Source organism: Gossypium hirsutum, chromosome D10 (assembly GCF_007990345.1).
Source record: "Gossypium hirsutum isolate 1008001.06 chromosome D10, Gossypium_hirsutum_v2.1, whole genome shotgun sequence".
Classification (NCBI taxonomy): domain Eukaryota; kingdom Viridiplantae; phylum Streptophyta; class Magnoliopsida; order Malvales; family Malvaceae; genus Gossypium; species Gossypium hirsutum.
In genome coordinates, this window is record NC_053446.1 from 9,695,783 (window position 1) to 9,721,931 (window position 26,149).

The 26,149-nt window shown below is 31.1% G+C and overlaps 1 protein-coding gene and 1 long non-coding RNA gene across 12 annotated transcripts; one reads left to right on the forward strand and one right to left on the reverse strand.

The window, feature by feature from the left end:
- Positions 1 to 1,230: 1,230 nt before the first annotated feature.
- Positions 1,231 to 6,490, reverse strand: LOC107914007 (uncharacterized). The gene is made up of 2 exons (XR_001688676.2): positions 6,119 to 6,490; positions 1,231 to 1,563 (listed from the first exon to the last, which is right to left on the reverse strand). It is a non-coding gene; the product is annotated as an uncharacterized lncRNA (long non-coding RNA).
- Positions 6,491 to 11,276: 4,786 nt separating this feature from the next.
- On the forward strand, positions 11,277 to 19,666 carry LOC107914006 (ABC transporter I family member 11, chloroplastic). 11 transcript variants are annotated; one of them, XR_005919635.1, is made up of 13 exons: positions 11,277 to 11,527; positions 11,605 to 11,662; positions 11,985 to 12,064; positions 12,356 to 12,407; positions 12,491 to 12,624; positions 13,029 to 13,143; positions 13,285 to 13,371; positions 13,558 to 13,606; positions 13,833 to 13,917; positions 14,249 to 17,995; positions 18,542 to 18,581; positions 19,227 to 19,262; positions 19,328 to 19,666. XR_005919635.1 is itself a non-coding variant. In XM_016842708.2 (11 exons), exons 1-10 carry the CDS (start codon positions 11,439 to 11,441, stop codon positions 14,325 to 14,327), a joined length of 828 nt encoding a protein of 275 aa, XP_016698197.1. In that variant the 5' UTR covers positions 11,277 to 11,438; the 3' UTR covers positions 14,328 to 14,368; positions 14,467 to 19,666. The 11 variants fall into 11 exon arrangements, 4 of the variants coding, with proteins under 4 accessions (XP_016698197.1, XP_016698198.1, XP_016698199.1 ...); XR_005919634.1 differs by lacking the exon at positions 19,227 to 19,262 and having other exon boundaries at positions 14,249 to 16,626; positions 16,722 to 17,995; XR_005919633.1 differs by lacking the exon at positions 19,227 to 19,262.
- Positions 19,667 to 26,149: the final 6,483 nt, after the last annotated feature.

Below are 26,149 nucleotides of genomic sequence, written 5' to 3' on the forward strand. Positions count from 1 at the left end.
GGGCGTATCGAGGGTGCTAATCCTTCCTCGTGCGTAACCGACTCCCGAACTCGTTTTTCTGAATTTCATGGACCAAACTTGTTGTTTTAATAAAATCAAACCGTTTATTAAAAACAACTACTTTTCGATGTGATCCAATCACACCTTATCAAAAAGGATTGGTGGCGACTCCCGTTTTTCGTTTTCATTTTTAAAACCCAAGTCGACCCCGTTTTCCATCCAAAAAATGGTGTCAACACTCATAACTATCGGATCATTACAGGTTTTTAATGTACTATATTTAGTTTGATATTCAATTTTACTTTTTTTATTAATTTTTTATCATTACAAATTTGAGAGAGGGAGATGGGTAACACAATGTTTAACACCCCTAACCCGTATCCGTCAACGAACTAAGGTTATGAAGCATTACCAGCGTTTACAATTCAAATGAGCATAATTTTCAAACATTTCAACTCATATCAATAATCCAAATCATACATATTTTTCCCTATACGAGCTCTCGAGGCCCTAAAAACACGTTAAAAGCAAGTCAGGACTAAATCGAAAATCCAAAGAATTTTTCAAGAAATAAGGAAAATTTTCAAAACTAGGGGGTCACACGGCCGTGTGGGTATTCGAAATAGGGACACATGGTCGTGTCACGACTCGTGTCTGTGCCCGTGTAACTCATTGACTTGGGTCACATGGCCAAGCCATACGCCCGTATGCCAGGCCGTGTACCCTTCGAAATAACCCCACACGCCCGTGTGTCAAGCTGTGTGCTAGGCCATGTGATAGCCTGACTTGCAACCCTTTACAAGCTACAGGGGACACACGACCATGTGTGTCACACACGGCTGAGACACACGCCCGTCTCTCTGCCTGTGTGGACGAAAATAGGCCATTTTACAAGCCATTTTTCTCACTCATTTTGGCATGCACCTACAACCAAAATTTCACATATATACAAGCTATAATAAGGCACCAAAATCATGCATATTCTAACTAATCAATCAAGGTATAAGAACATACAACCACCCTTAGGCACCTCAAATGACAACATGTAATATGCATAATCATGTACTAAATTTGGCCAAAATATTCAACTAACTTCTAAACATATTTGCATTATACATATCATTGAGTTTACTTACCGTTTACTAGCATTAACATTATATATGTCATTCTCAACAAAGTACCATTTCACCATATTTCCAAACATACCAAACACTAAACAAAAATTAAGCATTATAAGAACTTATAACTAAGCTAATTCACATAGCATACTTGAAGTATTCAATCATCATCATTTGACACCACAAGATTTATACAACTTCTATTTATATATATGTTCCAAAAGGTTTACCTAATTAAGCACACAAGTTTAACTATTTTTACTAGAAACAAGCATAATAAGTTACTTAAAACATTTACATCCATACAAAATATTCAATTATTATAAACCTTTTCCTAATTCATGCCACTTAAACCAACTAGTAAGAACCAAAATGATTACCAAGATGTTGATGATAGTATGCGAGCTTCTGAGCCGATTCAATCAAAGCAACGATTCAAAAGGTCCTACAAGAATAAATCAAACTATTAGCATCAAAAAGCTTAGTAAGTTCGATATTAGTTTCATTTATAATTAACTGAAAACTACTAAATTAATGCAATTTTCAATACACCAGCACATAGCCTGCTAGGCACATAGCCTGAATAATCACCGACACAAAGCCTGCTAGGCACATAGCCCGAATAATCATCGGCACAAAGCCTACTAGGCACATAGCCCGAATAATCACCATATTTCTATTTCAGTAAGCATAACTCAGTAAAATCCGTAATTCAACAAATAATGAATAGTATGGAATATTCAATAGATTAATAGTAACCATGTAACGAACTTACCTGGACTGAATCGTAGAAATTACAGAAGTTCAGGGACTACTATATTATTTTTCCTTTTCCTCGAATATATACGAATTATTGATCTATAAGGTAAAACTTCTCAATTATTAACATATAATTCATTTAAAATCTCTTTTACAATTAATACCATTTTATTTTTGAATTTACATAATTACCCCAAACTTTTACATTTTTTGTAATTCAGTCCCTTAACTCAAAATTCATCAAATTAACTAATTTTCTCAAATAAATAAATTATCCATACATTATAGACCCTCAAAAATCCCCTAACAAACATAAAATTAACTATCCAACCCTAATATTTTGACATATTCACAATTTAATCCTAAAATTAATATTTAACAAAAATCTCTTCACAAATTCATTCAATAGCATAATAATTGCTCCACATACCTAATATTCATAAATAATTCAATATTCATCAATGGACACTTCCAAAATTTTTAACAGAATCAAAAACGAAAGTACGGGCTAGCTGGGCCTAGTTGCAACGACCTCAAAAACATAAAAATTGTAAGAAACAGGTAAAAATTGAACTCACATGCAATAAAAATGAAGAAACCGAACTTAGAGCTCCCTCCTATGGTGGTTTTGGCCAATTTTGAAGAAGAATGAATAGAAAACTTTAAAATTTCAATTTGTTTTGTTTTAATTTCAAGTAATTTACACTTTTACCATTATAATTACCTTATTTTATTATTTTGCATTAACATGCCGTCCCACTATATTAATTTAGGCATAACTATTACCTAAGTCCTTCCTCCAATATTAATTAAACCATTTCATCACCTATTTGCTTTAATTTGCAAGTTTTTCACCTTTTTCAATTTAGCCCTTTTTCTTTAATTAACTATCTAATCATTAATATTTCTAAACTAAATTTTAATACGACTCTAATGACTTTATAAGTATTCTAAAAATAATATTTATGAGTCAACACGACAGAATTTGTGGTCTAAACCACTGTTCCGTCAACACTAAAAATCGGGTTGTTACACAAAGCTTGAACTCTTATCTATATAATGCCAAAAAATAATAATTTTATCATTCCAACTTTGGCTTGGTTGTTGTCGCCTTTGTCTTAGTCCAAACCACACTAATACCGCTAAAAAATTATTACTTGTTTGATGTGAAATTTTATCTTCTTGAAAAAAGATGAGATTTTTTAAAAAAATTTAACGAAAATTGATTATTTTGATAACCAAAATGATAAAGAATTCAAAATTTGGAATTCTTAAAAACAACAAAAGTGTCGAAAGCAATGTCAATAAGACTAATGGGTCCGAATTGATATTTGACTACAATAACAAGTAGTGCCAAAAGCAATGCTAAGTCCAATTTGTAACTATTTCAAGTACAATAAATGTAAAATGGAAAAAAGTAAACATGACAAGGGATGTTTATATAATTCAATTTCCCTACATCTGCGGGTCCTTGCCCTAAGAGAATTCACTATTTTAGTACCTCATACCACAAGTGTATTCAAACTCAATATTCATTATATTAATACCTCGTACAACAAGTGTATCCAAGCTCTAACACTCACTAGTATAGACTTTTTACTTTTGTACCTAAGATCTAAACATCTATCCCTTTAAGTTTTACCCTTGAAATTCTCAACCAAGCAGCACACTTAATTATTACAAAAGTAATGCACTTTCTAAATAAGTTCCTCACTGAAAAAAACTAGGTTCGCCAAACTCAATACCAAACCTATACAAGTTCACTTACTTTATATGAGTATAGGCTTACTAACATAATTTGTAGTGGCCCATTTTTAGTGGTATGAAAAATGGCGGTTTCAGAATCTCGTTTTTCGATGAAAGAGTCAGTAAAAATTATTTATTAATATTTACGGGTCTATATTAATGTTCTATTGAATTTTGGAACGATAATTTTGTTGATTGGATGGTTAATAGGGTATAAAGACTAAATTGTAAAAATTACAAAATTTAATTATTATTGATTTTATTAGTTAAAAAGGCTTAAAAGGTAATTATTAAGGTTTTATGTGACAATTTACCACTTTTTATATTAGTGGACTGTAAGGCTTAGTATTTAAATTGTTTTTATGTTAAAATTTTAGTTAAAAAATGGTTAAATATAAATTTGGTACCCAAACTTGTTTACTTCTCCCAGATCGGTACTTATAGCTTTCTTTTGTCCTAGATTGGTACTCAAACATTTTTTCCGTCCACTATATTGGTACTTGAGACTAACGGCGTTAAATTCAGGACAAGTGACGGAATAAGATCGTGACACGTGGAATAAATTACATCATGATAATGTCATAATAAAAATATTAAAAATAAATAAAAATATTTTTAAGACTATTTCTTTTTTTCTTTCTTTTTCCAAATGAGGTTTCTTCTTCCTAATCTCCTTTTTTTTTCTTTTTCCTGGTCACCTTTTTTCTTCCCAATTCCATTTTCTCATTCTTTTCTATACTGCTGCTACTTCTTTGCTCGATGTAGAAGGTATTGAGTTTGACTCTTGGGCATAGAGGAAGTGGATTCAAAATTCAAGCTACAAAGATCTGGATTACCCAATAAACCTGAAATGAAGAGCTCATTATTGAAACCCGGCAACTAATAAAATTTCTAGGTAGTTGGATTTTTTTCTGTTGGATTTTTTTTTGTTTAATTTGCTTTCTTTTTAGCTCATAGGTTTTGGGTTATCTCTATTTTTTACTTAAAATCTTGATTCATCTTCATTTTTGGATTTTCTCATTCAATTTTGTTCCTCTTTTTTTAGTTTCTAGGTAGTTAGATTTTTTTCTGTTTGTTTCTTGAGAAAATATGAGAAAGAACAAAATACATTTTTTTTTGCACATCAATGGCTACATAAGAGACCCAAGTTTCTTTTTTTTAACCTGTAAAACACTAAATATAGATTCTCACTTTAGAATTGTAGGTATACACTAGCAAACCATGAAAAAAACCCACTACTTTATTTATGTTGCAGATCTAAGCTATGCATAATTGTACATCCCATAAAAAACCAGAATTGTGTAATCCAGCACTATTATGTAATTTGTGAAAAATAGATAGTCGGCAATGGCAACAAATTGCAAAAGAAACAGAAAGAAAAATAAAGAACACACAGATTTTTACGTGAAAACCCTTGCGGGAAAAAAACTACAGGTAGAGGAGAAGATAATTCACTATGTCAAATTTGAATAATTACAAGATGAGTAGACTATGTCTATTTATACATGAGTAAAATCATATTCTAATAAAGTAAAACAGAAGTAATGCAGTAAAGTTAAAACATCTTATTCAAATCAATATTAAATAGAGGAAGTATATTTTTATTCAAACTTCTCTTGCGCACTTGTATTTTTCCATTCGTATTGTATTTTATCATGAATTTGGGTCACATATCTAACATAATTGAATGCTAGAATTTTTTTTCCTAATACAACTCTTAAGGTTTTCTATATATTAGTATGATCAATGTACTGTAACACTTCCAATGAGTTTAATTTCAATAGTTCATATGTTTAATTGCTTTTTTCTCTTAATTTCTAAAAAACAAATAAATTAGAAATTTTGAAATAAATTGATTGTAATTTTTTCTAGCATTAGTTCAGTAATTTGATAAATTAACAAAGCTTTTTAACTTAAAATTGATTGGATGGTGAGAAAGTGAGGGAAAATTTTTTAAATTCCTAACAGAAGAAAGAAAGAAAAAGATAAAGCTAGAAAAATAAAAAGAAAAAAAAAAGAAAAGGACATAAGGGGAAAAAACAAAAAGAAAATAAGTACAATAGGATGTCAAGTGGTGACGTGTGATTTGCCAATGTTACCACGTCAGCAATAATTAACACTATTAGTCTCAAGTACCAATGTAGTGGATAAAAAAAATTAAGTACCAGGACAAAAAAATAATAAGTATCAATCTAGGAGAAATGGATAAGTTCGGGTACTAATTTTATATTTAACGCTTAAAAATTTATGTTAAATAAAAGTTAAAAATATAATTAAAACATAAAAAAGTTGTCATCTTCTTTCTCATTTTCACTCTATCGTTTTTTCAATTAAATTTACCCTAAGGAAGCCATTTTTAAGAGCTTGAGGTTCGATCATTGCATATCAAGAACAAAATCAACTGAAACTTAGTAGAGGAAAATGGAATATTGTAGACTAGTCCCTGACATCACAATTTGGCATCGGAAGGGTTAAAAATAGAGAAAAATGCATACCTCGTTTATGGAACTGCTGGTCCAAATATCACTGAAGCAGAGGTCGATCGGGGATGGAGTTGAAGTCCATATCAAAACAAAACCATTAAAGGGTTATGTGGAATATGATAAGATAGTTAATCGATTTCAGTCTATTGATCTTCTCCAGAAGCTGTTGGTTTGTGAAGCATATATTTTCATAAGAGTATTCTAGAAGAAGACAGCTCATAAAGCTGGGTTGCTACTCTCCGTTTTCTCTTTTGCCGTTTTAGATTCTTATTTCTTTTACTATTGGTTTTGATAAGCCTAGTAGTCCATGTTTTGCTATTGGGCCGTGATTTGTTTTCTTTGGATTATTTGACTTTTTTACTATTTATACAACCCAGTATTTTATTCAAAAAAATATGCCTGTTCAAAAAGAAAAAGAAAATATACAATTGGTAACTAAATTAATAAATTAATTTATATGATTTCAATTATATCTTTGATATCTTTCTCATTTATCTATTAAAGAAAAAAATATTTGTATGAAATTCAATTTTTAATAATTAAAAAATGAGTGCATGAATGAATGTGTAAATTTTAAATTTTACAGACTTGAAGTACATATTTTTATTTTCCAATATTGGATATTAAAAATCGTATAAGGAATTAATATTAAGAAATAAAATAAAATTGGACTAAGTGTGTACATATTTAAAAAAATTCATAATCTATGACTAAATCAATCATAGCAAAGATTATTGACATATATGATCCTTGTTATATGAATGGGTGTTCAATGTTGATATATTTTTATAATGGAATTAGATTGAAATAATATACATTTTAAACTTTAGTCAATAAAGACATGTGGAAAATAATTATCGTGCCAAGTGGCAAATAATTATTGTGCCAAATGGAAATTTCTTAACTGTGCCACATTGGTCATATAGTGGACGCATGTGCTCTTGAAACGACCTAAGATGTAGCTAATTATTAAAATTCCAAAAGAAATTCAGGTACTTGAAATTGAATATGAAAATAACAAAAATAAAGATATCTCAATAAGTTATATTAATACGAGCAAATGTAGAACCAAGAATGAAAAGTTATTGACAACGATTTTGCATGTAATAATATTGTTGAGATAATAAAAGAAAATGAGGATCTTGAATGAATTTGTTGAGAAATACAAACATGGAATAAATTGGTCAAAAAATTAGAAGTACGCAATTCAAGTAGAATTAATTTTGTAAAGTTTCTGGACTTGTAGTTCAAATATTTAAAAGTATAAAGTTAGTGAAGGTACAAATGAAGTAGTTTTACAAAAACAAAATAAGAGAATGAAGTTTTTCACTAAGTTGACATTTGATTATGAGAAAATATAACATTCTTTTGTGATGGATGCAAGAGCCTTTAAATATCTTATTAGTCTAACAATTCATGCAATATCTTACACGTGTCTAGTGATTGTTGTTACACATTTTATATGAATCATTATATACTCAAGTTTTTATTAAAATCCTTGAAGGATTTAAAATGCTGGAAGCATATAGAAATTTCTGGGAAATTTTTCAATACCTTTGCGTAAATATTTATGGATTTGATTTGAACATATGTATTATTATAGAAGGACCATAATCAAATTTTGTTATGATTATTGTTGGAACTTTTTATGAGATCAAAATATATTTCCCTAAAATGATTCCTGACTCGTGACTTCTAGAATAATGGTGAAATAAATGTCAAAATCATTTAAGTGATCATTTGAAAAGCTAGTATTAAAGATTGGAATACGTAGAATATGAGGTATTATGTAATCTTGTTATGATAAAGAGTTAATATCTGTTGTACTTTTTTCCTTTAATCGAGGTTTTTCACACTGGGGTTTCTTAGTAAGTTTTTTAATGAGGCAGCATATTATGCATATTATAGAAGGATTTTTATCTTAGTAAGGTTTTAACAAGATACATTATGTAACACCTCGATATCCAACCCGATCGTTGGATCCAATTAACAAGGTGTCACATTTGTTTCCAGAGTAACTACGATCAACTACATTTAATTTATATTATTAAATGATCAATTTCAACTAATCATGCATACAATACAATATACAATAGTTTACTTATACGAACTTACGAAACCTCTAAAACTAACTCGAGGTCAAAATAGGACCAAATTTTAAGATTTTCAAATTATTGGATTCATGTCGCGATGTCAGGAGGTTCCTCGTCGTGACACAACATAGTGAGTAGGTCTCGTCACAACGACCAAAGCCTAACGTCAAGCCGTGGAATGACAACCTGGTTTTGTCGCGCAGTAGACATTCAACATCATGACATGACATGACATACTGACTTCAAATGGTCAAGTTTTGGTATATGTTTACATTCACCTATAAAATTCAAATTCATTTGTACTACAATTTTAACACCCAAAACACATATCCAATGAATTCTAACAAAGTTAACATACCATTCATACATATAAAGTTCATATATACATGTTGAAATCTCACATCTATTCCATTCTTGGCATTTACCAAATCCTCCTATTCATTCATATGTATAGAGAACCAAAATGGCTACAATTGAGCTATTTTCATTATATACCAATTCTTACTACAAGGATTTAAGGTATTTATCATGTCAAGTTACCATTTAAACATTAAACGTTCACATTTTAAATCAAAACTGACTTTAACTAGGTACATGTCATATAATGAACCAAAAAGAGACTTTACAAACATTGATGAGTCGAGGATTACAGGCGGGAAGCTGGATTCAATGCCCGGGACCTTGAGATGTACCTAAACTTGTGCACGGGAAAACAAATCGTACACTAAGCAATAAAGCTCAATGGTATTTTCGTTATTCAAGTCAAAATAATATAAGTTTCAATCAATTGCATACATTCAACTTCAGATCCTAATAACAATCAATTCATATACAATTCATGCTCATCCTTAATCAACATATATCTATATATGCCACAATTACACCAATTCTATCAAATGTATCAACTATATATTACCTAAATTATCAATCTAAGTATCCATATCATACCAATACCATTAATGTCAATAATATTTGCATTCCTACTCAATTCTCAATATTTAATCATATCACATTTCGTTTCCAAATCGAATCAATTCATTCGTTATCTTACCATATTGACCCTCAGGCTCGTTAACAAGACCATGCTATCAATAATCAATATCGTTTATAAATACCTATAATTCAACTTTATAACATTTAATCATTTTCCAAATATCAATAAACCAATTCACCATTTATATTCTCTATTAACATGACTCAGACTCGAATGGATACACAGATCCCAACCAACACACCAATTTGGCACCCAATGTCTCATTGAAACGCCCGAAGTAAATAGATTGTGCCCAGTGCTCATCGGTATAACCAAAATAAAAGTTATGCCATGCACTTATCGAAATGTCTGGAGGAAAATACGCCCAGCACTCATCGACATATAGCCGAAGTAACCTGTACTCAATCTATCCTATGACATGCCAAATATATCCGATTTTGCCCGAATAGTTAATAAGGTAACCAATTATCCAATTCATTATATAACTAAATTTACATTTCATCGTTTTCAATTCATCAACCAATTCATCATTTCATTACATAACATAACATGAATCAACCTAATTCAAAGGCAATTTCATATTTTCATCAAGTTACACTATTTTCAATTCTATTCAGTTTAGCCATCTATTTCGGTAACCAATCTCAATCATAACAATTCAATCCAAGTAATCATTTTCAACTCACATTAATATCATACTATGCAACAGTATAAATATGCAACAACTATAATGATTTGAATCATAGGAATACAAATTGAAAACTCGAGTTATTCGTTGTCGGCTCTCACTTTTCCTTTCCCTTTTAGCGGTCTTACGTCATCTTTAGATACGAATAATAATACAAAAATACACAATATCAAATTCCATATCAAATTCACATTCAATTACAAAGCTACACATATTTTACAATTTATTCAATTTAGTCCCTAAACTCGAGACAAGCATAACTTTCAATCTAGACCTTTGAATTAAAATCTGATTTCACATGTATTCATTAGGGAACTTCTATTTTCTATTCCTATCAAAAAAATTTAACATTTTATTTAATTTGGTCCCTAATGTACGAAACTAGCAATTAGACTCTATAATTAAGTCATTTTCTTAAACTAAACTTAATTTCGATCAATTTAACACCTAAATCTTTAGAATATGGAAACTTTCTAAAACTCTAACGGTTTCACAAATTGGTATTTGAGCTAGCTAAATCAAGTTCTCATTACCTCGAATTTATAAAAATTACAAAAAAAAATTACTTAATTGCATTACCTAATTATTGGCTGATTGTTTGAACCCTTAAAGCTTCTTCTTTTCTTTTTTTTTTTTTTTCTGTTCTCACAGCTTGGGGAAGAAGATGACATATTTTCTCTTCCTTTCCACTTTGTTTGTTATTTATATGTTAATTAACCTTTAATTACTTAATTGATTATGTTTAATTAAATAAATCCTTAATTACTTAAATTAATCTACTCCTACCATTTACTGTCCAGTATCTTATGTTTGAGCATGGTCTAATTTCTATTTTGGATATTTGGTTAATTCCAATTGAAGTCCCAAGCCATTTACTAATTAAAAATTCATAGCGATTGTATTTTACAATTTAGTCTATGGGTCTTAATTAAACACAATTTCGGCTTAATTAATTATTTTAATTTCAATTCATCTAAATATTAACTCTGAAAATATCATTATTTAATATTTACGGGCTCAGTTTACAAAAATGAGATCCAAAACTGTATTTTCTGATACCACTGGAAATTAGGCCATTACACATTATCTATTAATGGACATTGAGAGGAGGTATTATAAATATTTTATTATTATATAAATATTTTATATACTTTATAACTCTAATATTCATTAGTAATAAAAATTTATTTCATTCATATTTTTTATATATGCATTGTAAATATTGTATTGATTAATAATAATTACTTCTCTTTTGATATTTTATGTTTGTTATTCTTTATTATCTTTCTTTTTTATTCTTTATGTTATAACATAATGAAGATTTTTATTTTTGGGCTTGCTGCGGTGGCCCAATGATTGTTTTTGGTAAATTGAGGTGATCCATTAAAATGAGTCCTAATTCCACCAAAAATAATACAAAGCCTCATCTACTTTCAGTCCCGCCAAACGCCTGCTGCACCACCGTCGACTGCCGTGTTCCTCCTCTTCCCCTACTCACTCACCTCTCTTCATTTCGATAATCCTAATATTGAATTTTACTTCATTTTCGGACCCAGCATGGCGGCTTTTACTTTCACAGCGTCTTCTTTATTCGGTTCCAGAATTACCGAGCCATTAACCTTAATCTCCTCGAAATCGCCATCCATGTAAGCTTGTTAACCAGCAGAACGTCTTTAATCCCTATGAATAAGGAATTTGTTCAAAGTATGTTTTTTTTTTGCAGGTTGAACTTCAAAAGAACTCCAATCATTAAAATCTCATGTGATTACTCTTGCTTGGAAGTAAGTTTTTTCTTTTAATCTTATTTTTATGGTTTTAGGGAATTAATTGTTTCTTTTTTGTTGCTTTTACTTTTTCAGTTTTCTTTAGAGTAATAATTTTGATGTTATTATTTTGCTCGCACCAAATTGATAATTATAGCTGTAGCTTAAACATGTTTGGGGGATTGCATTTGGTGAATATGGCTATTAAATTTGTATTTTATAGCTGTTTTATTTTGCAGATGGATGGTTTTTTAATGTTATTATTCATGGGGTTTGTTAGTTTTGATTGAATGTTAATATTGAAAGTGTTTGCTGAAACCATGCATCTTGTCATTTCAAGGTTAAGGATATTCATTATCGACCTCCAGGGACTCAGATTAACCTTTTGAATGGAGTTAGCTTTTCACTTCCGGAGAAAAGGTAAATGCTTTATTTGTAAATAATAGAATATTACTATTTTAAAATCAATGTTGCATAGGGAATACTCTTAGGAACATTAGGCAATTTATCAGCTGATCGGATGTAAGCTCTCGAAACAAAAAAGAAAAGAGAATGGTCATACAACATTGGAATATCCTGCTGCACCTTCTATCCTTTATTCGCAAATTATACTATATTGAAGCATATCCAAAGTCGTATCATATATTGTTTATGCATGCTTGAAAGCTGACTTTTTGTTATGGAGTAAATGATTTGTGTGAATTGTTGCAGCTTTGGCTTAATTTTTGGACAGAGTGGAAGTGGAAAAACTACGCTCTTGCAGGTCCGCTATATATGTATATGTGGGCTTTTGATCATTCACTCTATATACCTTGTATGTTTTCTTATTTTTCTTTCTCCTTTCAGCTACTTGCAGGATTGAGCAAACCAACGTCAGGCTCTATTTTTATTCAGAGTTATACAGATGATGGCAAACCAACTCAATCTCCGAAATCATTAGTTCCAGAAAGAGTTGGTATTGTGTTCCAGTTTCCAGAGAGGTACATCATATCAACTGAAAAATTCTGTTTGTCTTTGTTTGTTTGATTGGATTTTGGATCTCTTGATAGCTACATTCTTGTAATTTTTTCTTCATGGGTCTTCTTTTGCATGTTTCCTGGACTTTTGAGTTTTCTTAAGTAGTTGTTTTTGCAATCTTTCAAAGATGTTTCATGTACATGCATGTTTTTCCTGGTACTGTATCTTGTTGATGAAAACTCTTGCTTCTGTTATTAATGCAATGTTTTATGCCCATTAAGCAAAATGCTTCTTTTTATTTGGTTAATGTTTAACTGGTTTAATACCAATTAGTAGTTTGAACTCTTCTTATATATTGTCAACTTAATTTGTTCTCTATCGTTGTTCATGTTCTTACTTCTTGTAAGTTCTATATGTTGCTGGCTAGGTATTTTGTAGCGGACAATGTGCTTGACGAAGTTACATTTGGCTGGCCAAGGCAAAGGGGTGGACCTCAATTGAAGGAGCATCTGGTATTAAATCTCCAAAGAGCGTTTAATTGGGTATGCATGCTCGTATTATTTTTTTTATCTACTTGGGGTCATTAAACTTTCCCTCTCACCTATGTACTGCTTTTGGTGGGTATTTGTTCTTAAAGCCTTCATTTTAGCCAAATCTAAGATGAATTCTTTAAATGATGTTAGGTTGGATTGAATGGTGTCTCCTTGGATAAAGATCCTCACTCATTAAGTGGTGGTTACAAACGACGGCTTGCTCTTGCAGTTCAATTAGTAAGGACATAGGGAGTTATTTGCAATCTGCAGTACAATTTTTAAACAAGGACATTCATAATGCCAATTCTTTTGTGATTATTTATATCTTGACATGATTTCTGGCCACTAATTATTTTGGTTATAATTCTTTTTCTTTGTTGTTCTTTTTCAATTTCTGATGGCTGAATTGTCTGATGGCTGAAGGCACAAGTCCCTGACTTATTAATATTGGATGAGCCTCTCGCTGGTCTTGGTATGGCATTGCTTTTTCTATTCTATTTTCTTACATTTATGTTATCTTCTGTTTATGACATAGTTTAGAAACTAGAGTTCCTGGATAGAGAATGACTTATGAAGTGCTTTCAAAAGTACCAAGAAATTTTACTAATTGATTTGGCTTTGACATGTCTATAAATAGTTCACTTTCAGATTTCTTTACCCTCTAAATCTTATTGTTCCTTATGCTTCTGCAAAATCAGATTGGAAGGCACGTGCAGATGTTGTTAAACTTTTGAAGCATCTGAAGAAAGAATTAACCATACTTGTTGTCAGTCATGATCTCAAGTAAGTCTTTGATTTCCATTCTAGTTTGTTTCCATTGGAATGTTATATTAGATTATAATATATAGCTTATGTATGTCATAATTGGGTAAAAGAGAACTGGGTAAGAACCTTCTCTCTTCATTCAATTCCAATGTTGTCTTCTAACAACTCTTTTATAATAATGAGTTGTACAACTTAATCAATACAAGTTGATATATGTTGTACCTAAACCCTTTTATGATCTATATGATGATATCCAAGATGCAATAAAACGAACTTTGTTGTTTCTAATTCTCTTTCGATTGTATGTGCTAATACTTTCAGCTTATGGAGCGTTTTGGTTTATTTTCAGAGAGCTAGAAGAGTTAGTTGATCGATCTTGGAGGATGGAAATGGGTGGATTTCTGAGGGAAGAGCATCTAGTGGTTTAGTTTAGAATATTGCTCAGGTTATGGACATTTCTCACTTTGAGGTTTGATAGTCCTCTCTTTCTTCAAGTTTTCAGACTAAATTCAGGTATTTCTGTAGCTCAATGATGGATTTCTTTGGGGTGCATTGCTTGTGGATCAGATTATCTCAAGAAAGAATTTGGATGAGACATAAAAATAATCATAAACATTTCTTCAGAAGACTAGAGAAACCAAGTGAACAACTTTATTATGACACCCAGAAGGATAAGATAGATTTCTCCTAATAGGCTTCTTCTATGGAGTTCATCAACACTAAATACATTACAATGGAGTTGATATTGTGAAGACACAAGATTGACATTCTTATTGTGAAGGATGAAAGCTATTAGTAAGCATTTGTTGTCCTTTCTTCTCTACAGCTCCAACACCAAGTCTACAATGGCAGCAGCAGAAGATGGGAAGACATATGTTAGAAAAAATTAATCACTCAACTACTTTATTGCAAATCTCAATACGGTCTATATTGCTACTGTCTTTGTGTTAACATCACAATAATATATTGGTTAGCAATATATTTCTGGTTATGCCAAAAATATTGCCTATTCATAGGTTAACTATGAACATCAATTGTGGTGGTGTATCAAATACTTCTTGAATTATATTTATGTACTTTTTCAAGAAAAATATTTGTCCAGTACAACATTCTGATGGTATGCATTTGACCGTTTTCCCTTCGACATCATTGTTTTGATTTTATTTTTTCTTTTCGGTTTTATGGAATGTACTTTGGGATCAACCGCATAAACAATGGTAACTATATACTATGATTTTTTTTGGCTGTTTTGGGGGGGGGGGGGAGGCTGGGGAATTAATTTAAATGCCCTAGATAGCTGGAATTTATACCAAAAGATTATATCAATGTCAAGGGGTGCATGATACTTACAGTCTGCTTCAGTTTTAATCCAGTGCGCCCCATTTGAACTTGCAGCAGTACAACCAGTAATTCCATATTGAGGCTGAGGCATTACTGAGAAGGACTTGTAGTTTTGTGTTCCTGCCCTGGATGTTGATCCCTGAGAAAACCAGTTCTTGACTTCAACTTGGTGCATCTGCTCTCCATTAGTACTGTCACCATCATTGTAAGGAGTATTATTCATCTCATTCTTATGCTGAGCTTTTAATTCTCTTTCAGCTATAGAGCTTTCAGGATGGATTTTTCTGTGAAACAGTCTAGTGACCTGCAAGCCACACTGAAAGTAAAACTCATGCTGGCGATCAGAAATCCTTTTACCCCTTTCATTAGAATAGTTAATCTGAAGGACTATACTAGATCTGCTCCATCTAAGGTATAAAAATAAATACAGAATTGGACTTGTCTTATGTTGCTCTGATTCCTCTCTTTTGTCCCATGTTGAATACCCATATCCATCACATATTCAGCCATTTGTATGAGTTATGATTCTACAAATGTATAAATGAACATGGAAAAGATTGAGGATACTTGAGTTGGATACGTACTTGTATCCGACATCAGGTAAGTCCAAGTAACATAGGACTTATCAGTTGACTCTGCCAATGCTCAGGGAAGAAACGAGAAGTGTTTTTCAATGGTGAGATTATAATTAGATTTATTGGAATATCCATAGAATTTGCAAATTACCAAAAGAAAAAGGTTGATATGTCAAGTTAGCATGTGGTTAATTTCAGTTTTTCACTTCTCTTTTTTTTTTTCTGAACTTGCTAGTGTAGGTACCGAGTTCTGTTTAAAAGGGCAAAGTCTAAATCCTCCCTAGCTGATATGTTATTGACAATTTTGGCAAGTATTATTTGCTGATAGAGAGTTAGGTCTATATTATCTGAACTTTTCAGTCCTAAAGCTGTGATGGCCAATTCTTGCACAGAAATTGAACATAGGTACGAAAATATAATATTCCAAATATAAGGAACAACTTTAAAATGAAAATTAAACACATACTCGTAATACAGACTCATCCTAAATTCAATTATTATAGTTAAAGACTGTCCCAGAAATATATGCCACTGAATTATGTTATGTTTTATTATTTTATTACCACAAAAGGCCATATTGTGGACTTCTAGACTCTAGGACTCAAATGTTCTGACTTGCCAGAGTTTGACTCGTTTTTCAGTGAATGGTTTATAATCTAAGGCTTGAGAATTATGGTATTGGCATACATGATTCTTGTACCTTCTGCTCCTTATACTCTTTAATTATTGTAGACTTTTTGACTAATATCAATGCTACAAAATATGTGTTTTCAGAAGGCAGGGATGCACCATTGGATTTTTCATTATTGAGGTCCTCCTCCTTTAAAATGCTTATAAAGTTGTTAGAGAATCCAGCCCCTGAAGACAGAAGACTCACCTTTTGGAGTTTTTTCTTGGTTGAAACAGGATTAGTTTCTTTGGTGAAAGAGATAGAACTCCTTGAAGAAGCATGAAGCATTTTCAGAATCTTCTTGATGAAATGTTTGAGAGGTTTACTTGTTTGTTTGGTCTGCATTTCCTCTTTCCCACATTTTTCCATAGTACTCTCTTCTGCAATTTTTGTACCGTAGAACAGTTCTGCAAGTGTTGCCTTTTCTTTCTTTACCTGAAATCTTGTTTCTGGAAGTTCTATCGAAGACCCAAACAGATATCCTTGAAGTGGACAAATAATTGCCTTCCCATATTCTTCAGCACTCACTTCTTGCGTTGGCTCACCATTAAGTGCAATTGCGCTAACCAGACTGTTCCTTCCTGATGATTCATGAGACCCATGTTCTTCAGCTTCAGGCCCAAGGAACTTCTCCAGTTCATCATTGATGACCTTCAAATCATTTTCTGTCACCTCTGTTTTTTCCTCGGTTATGTTTTCCAAAAACATGGTGAATCTTGGTGTTACAGGCTCGCCAATAGCCCACTCGGATGCCAGAGTTCCAATGGTCAGAAAATCAGTGGATGTTTCATCTCCAAAGTTGTCTACTTCACCAGCTTTGAAATCTGTGGAGTTTTCACTTTCCTGTTTGCGCTGGGTTGTGTATCTTGATCCATATCCACCGCTGGAAGTTGACTTAGGATGGGAGCCTTGCTCATTGAAGGATGAATAAGCTGAAAGACAGGTGCAGTAGTTCCCTGAAGTCAGGAGTTTAAAGACATCAGACAGCAGTTGCACAAAAAGGAATTTATGTTGTGCTTAAGCAGAACTTATGGATTTTCATTTTAAGCACTTATATTAATGTACTTAGTTTAGCCATCATGAAATGAAGAGAATAAGATACACCTGAGACCATGAAGATGGGTGGCTACTACATTAGAAAATCTTTAAAGGAAAAATGATACCGAGTTCTGACACTCAGCTATGTGGCTGTCACCACCTAGTTTCAACAGTAGTCTAAGGAGCCTATATTTTAGCCTCTGTTTTAGGTTTATAATCTATCTGTTTTATATCTATATATAACTCTGCGAGGGATTCTAATGACTAATGCCTTAGTTCGTGTTGGGCAAGTCAGCTGATTATCATATTCAGCTATGCTGATCCAATCTAGTGATGATTTTCATGCCTCCAGGATTGCTTTGTGAATGAAAGAAGTCGGAATACCAATTCTGAAATCCTTGAAAGGCTCAATATTACTTTGCTGAAACTTATGCTGCATCCATCCTAGAAACTGCAGCAACAACAGTAAGAGGTGAACTTAGCAGGACTTTAAACATTTATGCTACTGTAAGAATCTAATGCATTGGAGACTTACCTTCATTCTTTTCTCGCTTTGAAGAGCTTGTTTGATGTCAGATTGTTTTGGTTTTCATAGGAGGAATGTGTAGAGATAGATAATTTAGACGAATAATGCATGAAACATCCAGGATCTCCTCATCATTACTAGTAGCAAGCAATCTGCCAGTGATTGTTAGAGAGAAACAACTAGAAAAATACAGACTTTGGTTGGCTGGTCTCTGGCAATATCAAATCAAATTGAAAAGTTGGAGACTGGTTCCTGGACCCTTGCTTTCATGACTGTCATCTCTGTCCTGCATTACATGCATTGTTGAAGTATGTGCATGGCTACTTGAATGCATACAGGATCGGTACAGCCATGACTTTACCAAGTCTATCTTATATCAGATTATGATACATTGAGAAGCTGCAAACATATTCATATCCAAAGTGGGTGCATATGATCAATGAGACTAGACATTTCATGTACAATTACTTTATGATGTGTATTTTTTTGTAGGATGCTGCCACCATTGCGAGGACTAGGGACGTACTTAAAGGTTTCTACCTCAAATAGCTAAAATAGCTCAAACAATCTCATATGTTAGGAACTGCAATTGTTGATTTCACAGCTTAGTTCAGTTGAAGCTTGGTGAAATCTGCAACATTGTTCAACTCAACTGTTTGCAGATTATAATTGATAATCATGCATTTTCATAAATTTTGTTCATGGAATTTCGTTAACACCATGTTCCTTGTTCTTCTTAATTAGAAATCGTTACATTTTAGACCTTGATTAAAATGAGAACATGGGCTACGTAGGACAGAGGCAAGTTTCACTTTATAATCTTGATTTCCCTGCTTTACTTATTGCGAATGATCATGGTAATACGTCTCTATATCTTGCAATGTTACAGACTGGTTACAGATTATTAGACACAAATCTTATGCATGATATCAGGGTTAATTCTAGGGAAATGATAGGGAATTTTCTGATTAATTTCTTTTCTCTTTTAAGCCATGTAAATGTGTATATATAGCCTTACTTTTGAGATGAATAGATAACAATTTCATCTAAGTCTCTTTTAGATTTTACATGGTTCCCTAAATTGAAAAAAACTGAACTCCACCATGCAGTAATGTCATCGTAGTCGTTATCATACACATGGTTGGTGATACTTATAATGAATTTGCACTTGATGCAGGCATGATAATGAGGCCATTTTAGCAATTGAAGATTGGTACTAACATGCTCTCTTGTTCTTGCATTGATATTTTTGGATTAAGAAACTTGCCAATATGACAGGGTTGCCGACACTGATACTTCAGTATACCCCAAAGCATCTAAGAGTCTAAGATGTTAGAGTGAGCCGAGGAGGAAGATATGGTTCGCATCAAGACAAAAGCCACCCCAAAATGTCTTCAACTTGAATCCTAGACCCCCCCAAATTTGGATGTGAGGGCAACTTTTTGTCATGTGCCTCTGCATGTAATCATGATCCATTGTGTTGAATACTTATCTTCAGTCATATCCTATCATTACCTAACAGTGAAAGTGCAGGGCTGTATTACTTACATTACATGTATATTTGATGACAGCTAACATTGTTGTTAACAGTCTTTGTGAATGAAACTTTAAACACAAGTTTCTCTTATGGCTCATTTAATCATAAAAAACTGTTAGTATCCGCATCTAGCACCTATATCCAATACATATTAAGACGTAAGTATGAGAATACGATCTTCCAACACCTAAAAAATTGAGTTTAGTTGTGTTGAACACATATCCATATCCAGTACTCTTTTTCTGTTTGGATAATACAACCCACATTTTGTCTTTGTTGATTATGATTGCTTGAAATATTTCATTATTGAGATACTGATTGAGGTGAAACATGTTTGGGAAATTCTATCAAAAACCCTATACTGTACTTGAGGTAAAGTAGGGCTTTGAGGGGATGCTCATTATTTATTATTTCATGGTTTTGGGTTTGAGGGTGCTCATTTTGAGCTGCTAAAGAACATGGGTGAAGAAAAAGGTTGAGAGAGAAGACCCAAGTAGACATAAAACATGTCTAATTGCTATTTTATGGAAGAAAGTGGGAAAGGGTGCCCCCCCGCCCCCCCCCCCCCCCCCCGGTTTACTGTGTGCTACAGTCTATACCAGGACAAGAGCTAAAAGGTTGCAACATACGTGACTTTCTGTGGGCTAAATAAACCCCAGATTTGATGGTGGACATGTGAATCCCACATGGAACTTTTACAAATTTTCATTGTTTTCCCTTTTTTTCTCTCTCTAAACAGTAAATTATAAAAATAGTCACTCTACAATTAGTGTATTTTATTTTGGTCACTCAAGTTTAAAATTTTTTATTTTAGTATTAACATTATCGAAATATAATAATTTAGCCACCTATCCGTTAAATCACTAATTGAAGCTTTTTTCTTATTGGAATAATAATAATTTTAGCCCATCAACATTTACAGATTCAATCAATTTAGTCTTAATTCTAAAAATATCAGCAAATTTAACAACCAACTTTATAGATTTTGTCAATTTAGTTTTGACTCTTAATTTTTTTTAAAAATTTTAATCTTTAAAAAAAATATTTAAAAGTTCATTTGTTGATAAAATACATAAATTTAATAAAAATACATACAAAATTATACATAAATGAATATCCATTTTTCTCTTTTTTAACATCAAATTTATTTATTAAATAAAATAATTTTAAAAACCCACAAACAAAACTTAAATCAGATTGAATACTTTTCCTTTTTTAATTTTATTTTATAAACAATAATTTATTTATTATACTTTTAGTCTTATTCTTTAGTTCTCGTCAAATTTACTAAGTGCTAGGCACCGCCATCAATAACACCTTGAATTTTTCGATTTTTGCATCTTCCGTCCTCATACTATCCAACTAGGAATTGGTTGCAAAGTTGCCAACATAACTTTCCACTTACTAGATCTCAAGATTTTATCCTCACTTGTGTGTGTATATATGTATATATGTATGTAGATATACATCCCGAATTGCATATACCCTCAAGTTGTAGTATTGATCCAACTTGAATATGATGATTATTAATGTTGAAAAAAAGGAAAAAGTTGAATTTGTTAAGTCCTCTTCATGAATTTTCTTTTCCTTAAATTGTTTTATTTATAAGATTATTATTTTATTTATAAAACTATTACATTAATAAATAAATTTCATGTTAGAAAAATGAATATAATTTATTTATATATATTATTATATTATTTATTTTAAATATAATTATTTTTTAATCTGTAAAATTCTAATAATCTAATTCTTTTAAACCGAGATCTTAATATTTTGAATTGATTTCTTAAAAATATTTAAGAATTAAGTTACAGTTGATGCAGCAAGCAAGATGGGGAAATCTCAGAAATCATAATCATTGATTCTAAGGCACCTAATATGAGGTCTTTTAAGATATTGGCTGTTTTACCAAATAAATTAAACAAGGGTAAACTATAAACTATCAAAATAGTCACTATTGTTTCCCTCAGGTTATATTTTAGTCACTTATATTTGAAATGTTCATTTCAGTCACTTACGTTAACATGTTGTAACATTTTAGTCATCGAGCCATTAACGGTGTAATGGTAAGCTGACGTGACACGTTAAATCATCATTTCAAACAAAAATTTTAGGTTAAATTATACAATTGGTTCCCATATTTTTTTCATTTCGAGCAATTTTTTTTTCTTTTCCTTTTAACTTCTTCTTTTTTCATTCTCTTCTTCTTCTCCCTTTATTTTCCTTTCTTCTCCATCACTTTTAATATAAAAGAAAAAAAGTAAATTGCTCAAAACAAAAAAATATAGGGACCAATTATAAATTTAACCTAAAATTTTCATTTGAAATGATGATTTAAAGTGCCACATCAACTTACCGTTATACCATTAATGGCAATTAACACTCAATGACTAAAATGTTACAACACAATAACATAAGTAACTAAAATATAACATTTCAAATATAAGTGACTAAAATGTAACCTGAAAAAAACAAAAGTGATTATTTTAATAGTTTACCCATTAAACAACTACACATTCTAAATAAATATTAATACTTAATTTGATTAAGCCAAAGATTATTACTTAATAGGCGAAAATTGAAAGGTAGACCAAAAACTAATTTTAAATTTGATTATCTATTTTCTTAATGATTTTATTGTCATGACCCAAAACAATAAAATCTAGGCTAAAATTTGAGGACAGTCCCTACATTTATCAATTTCTTTTACTTACAATTGGTTCCTTTAATTTTTGAATTACTCATTTTTAATCCTTTTCTTATCTCTACTTAGAAATTTAGCTTTCAATCTTTACCACTTTTATTAATTTAACCCCTATGTTTTTTTTTATCCAAAAAATCGCTTTTCTTCTTTCACCAGAAATTGATCTCACATTGCCAACCTTCTTTTCTTTTCTTTTTCCTTCTTTCTTAATATTTACTATTTTATAACTGTTTAAAACATTACTTTCAAAGAAAGATAAAAAAAAACTCATTACATTTATTTATTAAATATTGTTGACCCAATCAATAATTTTCTCCATCATAAAATTGAAGAGAAAAAAGATGTAAATAATATAATTTTTTTATCAAATTATAGTTTCTTTTTTTTTGCTTAAAATAATTTTTTATTTTTAGATTTTTTATGCATTTTTAGCTATTTATATATATATTAATTTTAAAGTTATAACATAGTGTCACGGGGCTAGACCTTTAGTCTCGCAAATCGTGCGGCCTTAGGCAATCCGTTTGCTCCAAACTCGCCTAAGTCAGCCTTTACGCCCAAAAGTGAGGATTCCTTAGAACTCCTCCAATGCACCAATTTGTATAGCAGAAGCGATTGTGCCAAAAGAAGCTACAAGAGAACAACAGAAAGCCAAAGAAAGAATGCACACAAAGTGTTTGAGTAAATGCTCAAGAATTCTATTACTCTTAAGAATTCAAGTTACAATGGATGAATACAAATGAGGGGGAGACTCTCTATTTATAGTTGAGCTCCCCCAAAACTGACGGTCAAGATACATTTACATCGACGGACGAGATTCACTATATCCCTTGATTTTAGGGATTTACAAGATTTGCCATATCAAATCTAATCTAATCTTTACAAGATATGATTCTCTCTATCTTTTAAGATTAGTTACCAAAATTAGCCTAAGTTGCCATGTCTTTATCATCGGGCCAACCAGGCTTCAATCTGACAGGCTTCTCCAATAATTCCTTGAATCGGGCCAGTTCTCGTGGGCTAAATGTTCCCCATCTTATCAATGGACCTCCATGGGGTGCATCTTGTGCCATGGTCACGGGCTTTGCACTTTGGCCCGTGACATTAGCATATACATTACCACACCTACCATCTTGGCTTATCCCATAAAAATGGTTAAAATATAAAAAAACAAGTAAGCGCTAAATTAATAAAAATTACAAAAGTTGAAGCCTAATTTGTGACTAAACAAAAATAATGAAAAAAATCAACAAAAAAACTGAAAATGAATAATTTAAAAAATAAAGAGATTAAAATTTAACAAATAAAATGACTAAATCCAAAATCTAGAATATAGCAAAAGCCTACCAACAAACAAATTCATAATTAAATAGCCCAATAAGCACTTCAAATAATAAAAGAAACCCAAACAACATAATTCATTTTATATTACATAATTAACCATTCCAATTAAATAAATATTTTTATTATTTAACTATTTAAAATAATAAAAATTCAAGTTAATAATTTAAATATATAGAACTTCATATTGGCCTGATAGTTAAGGTGTTTATTGTCCTAGATGTAGTCTAGGTTCGAATTGTGCTAATTACGTTGTTGTTAGGCTTTTACCCTCCTCTTGTAAATAGTAATAGAGTAAAATGTTGTCGTGTGACTTTAGAATTAAAAACTAAAAGTTAAAGTAAAACTGAAAAAAAAAGAAAAAAAAAGTGAACAATAGTTTCTATAGAAGTTTTGAAAATCTCAAAACTAATATTTTTACAATATTAAATTTTATTTAAAATGTTCATTTTAAATTATGTCACATAACATCTGACTTCTTATTTAATGATTAAATTAACAATCTTAGGAACAAAAAAGACTTTATTGATATAACATCGATAGTTTGAGGATATAATTAGAATGTTTTAAAGTTTAAAAACCAATTTCAGATGAGGATCATAATCAATTTTTTATGCAACTAACTCTGTGAGTCGGATGAATTTTTTTTAAACATTAATCTCATTATAGGTTTTTATTACATCTGTTTTTTATACAATGTCTAGAATTACCTATAATTCTTTCTCAGCCCTTAAATAGGAGGATAATGTATTTCAACGCATTTGAACCCACGTCCTCCTGCACTAACAACAATGTCAATGTCAATCGAGTTAAGACTCAATCAGCGAGTTGGAAGAATATTAAAATGGCAAAAGATCGTTAAGAACAATATAAAAGAATAGAAAATTGAATTTTATATACTTTTATTTTATTTTTAATTTTTTATTTGTAATAAATGAGATTTACACCTAAAAATAATATCATTAAGTCAAATATATATTTTGTTAGTTATTAATTATTTTATTAATTGTTATAATTTGAATAAGTGTCAACTCAATTGATTAATTAAAAATTGAAGATTCAATATAATATATTCAATCTGATTTTATTAACATTGATGTTATCATTTGTAAAATTAATAAATTAATAGCAATAACAATTATAGTTAAGTTAATAATCTCTTGATTTAATAATAAAATTATTATTATTTTAAATTATGATACATTCGTTATCTGTATGTAATCTTTTTATGTAAAGTAATATATTTGTAAATAATTTATCTAAAAAGTAATGAAATTTTAATTAAAATGATAAAATATTCAAACTTTAAAAATGATATTATTAAGAAAGGCAATCACGGATTCTTAACATAACCTATAAACAAACATGAAGAATTAAAAAAAAAAGGTTTTGGAAATATGGAATAATGCTCTACCTCCTAGAATTAAACACTTCCTTTGGTTAGTTTTACATCGAAGACTCCTTACTAATTGTGAAAGGGTTAGGAGGAATTTGTCTAACAACACAGGGTGTATACTTTGTGGAGGCCCTCAAGAAACATATTTACACAATCTACGTGATTGTCGTTTTGCGACTGAAGTATGGTTGTAGATGATTTCTGTTGATTGTGTCTCTAGATTTTTTGAATTGGATTTGGCCGCATGGGTAGTTGCCAATCTTAGAGGACAATTTTGGGTTGGAGCTAGTGGAGCTGAGTCTATAATCATCTTTGCGACCTTCTGTTAGATGTTGTGAAAAAATAGGAATAATTGCGTGTTCCAGCAGGCAATTAGCAAAGTAGAAGATATTATAACATGCACCGAGTTTTTTGCTAAACATATCACCCAAGCTGTGATGGAGAGGTGGTGTCCACCCAACCATGGATGGATCAAAGTCAACACCGATGAAGCAATTAGTAGGGATGGAAACTGGTCAATGATTGGGAGAGTATTACGCAGCTTGTTTGGGAATTGGATTGAAGGGTTTTAAAGATTTGTTGGGAGGGGTTCGACTATGATTACTGAGTTGTGGATGATTCTACATGGCTTAGAAATAGCTCAAAGAAGAGGCTACGCTAAGGTGATTGTCGCATCTAATTGCATAATGGCTGTGGATATGACTAAAAAATGCTCTAGAATTACACATTCAATGACTCTTGTTAGGAAAATCAAGAAAGTTTTTGGTCTGGTTTCAACAGTTAAGTTTCAGTTTGTGAATAGGGAAAGAAATAAGGTTGCTGATTGGCTAACCAAATCATGTCATTCTAATGATATTAATTTAGTTTATGTTGATGTTCCTACACCTCATGTTAGGAGACTACTTTTAAAAGACATATTAGGTGATTCACATGTATGAATAACTTGATTTAAGGTAATGTGTTGTCTTCTCTTATCTATCAAAAAATAAAATAAAAAAAGCTTTTGAGGATTTTGGTCATACTTATAGATTCAAATCATTGAATGTACGTGTTTTTTAATTTACTATAGATTTAAGTTATTTTAATAAATTGATGATTAAATCTTAACTTAGTTGATAT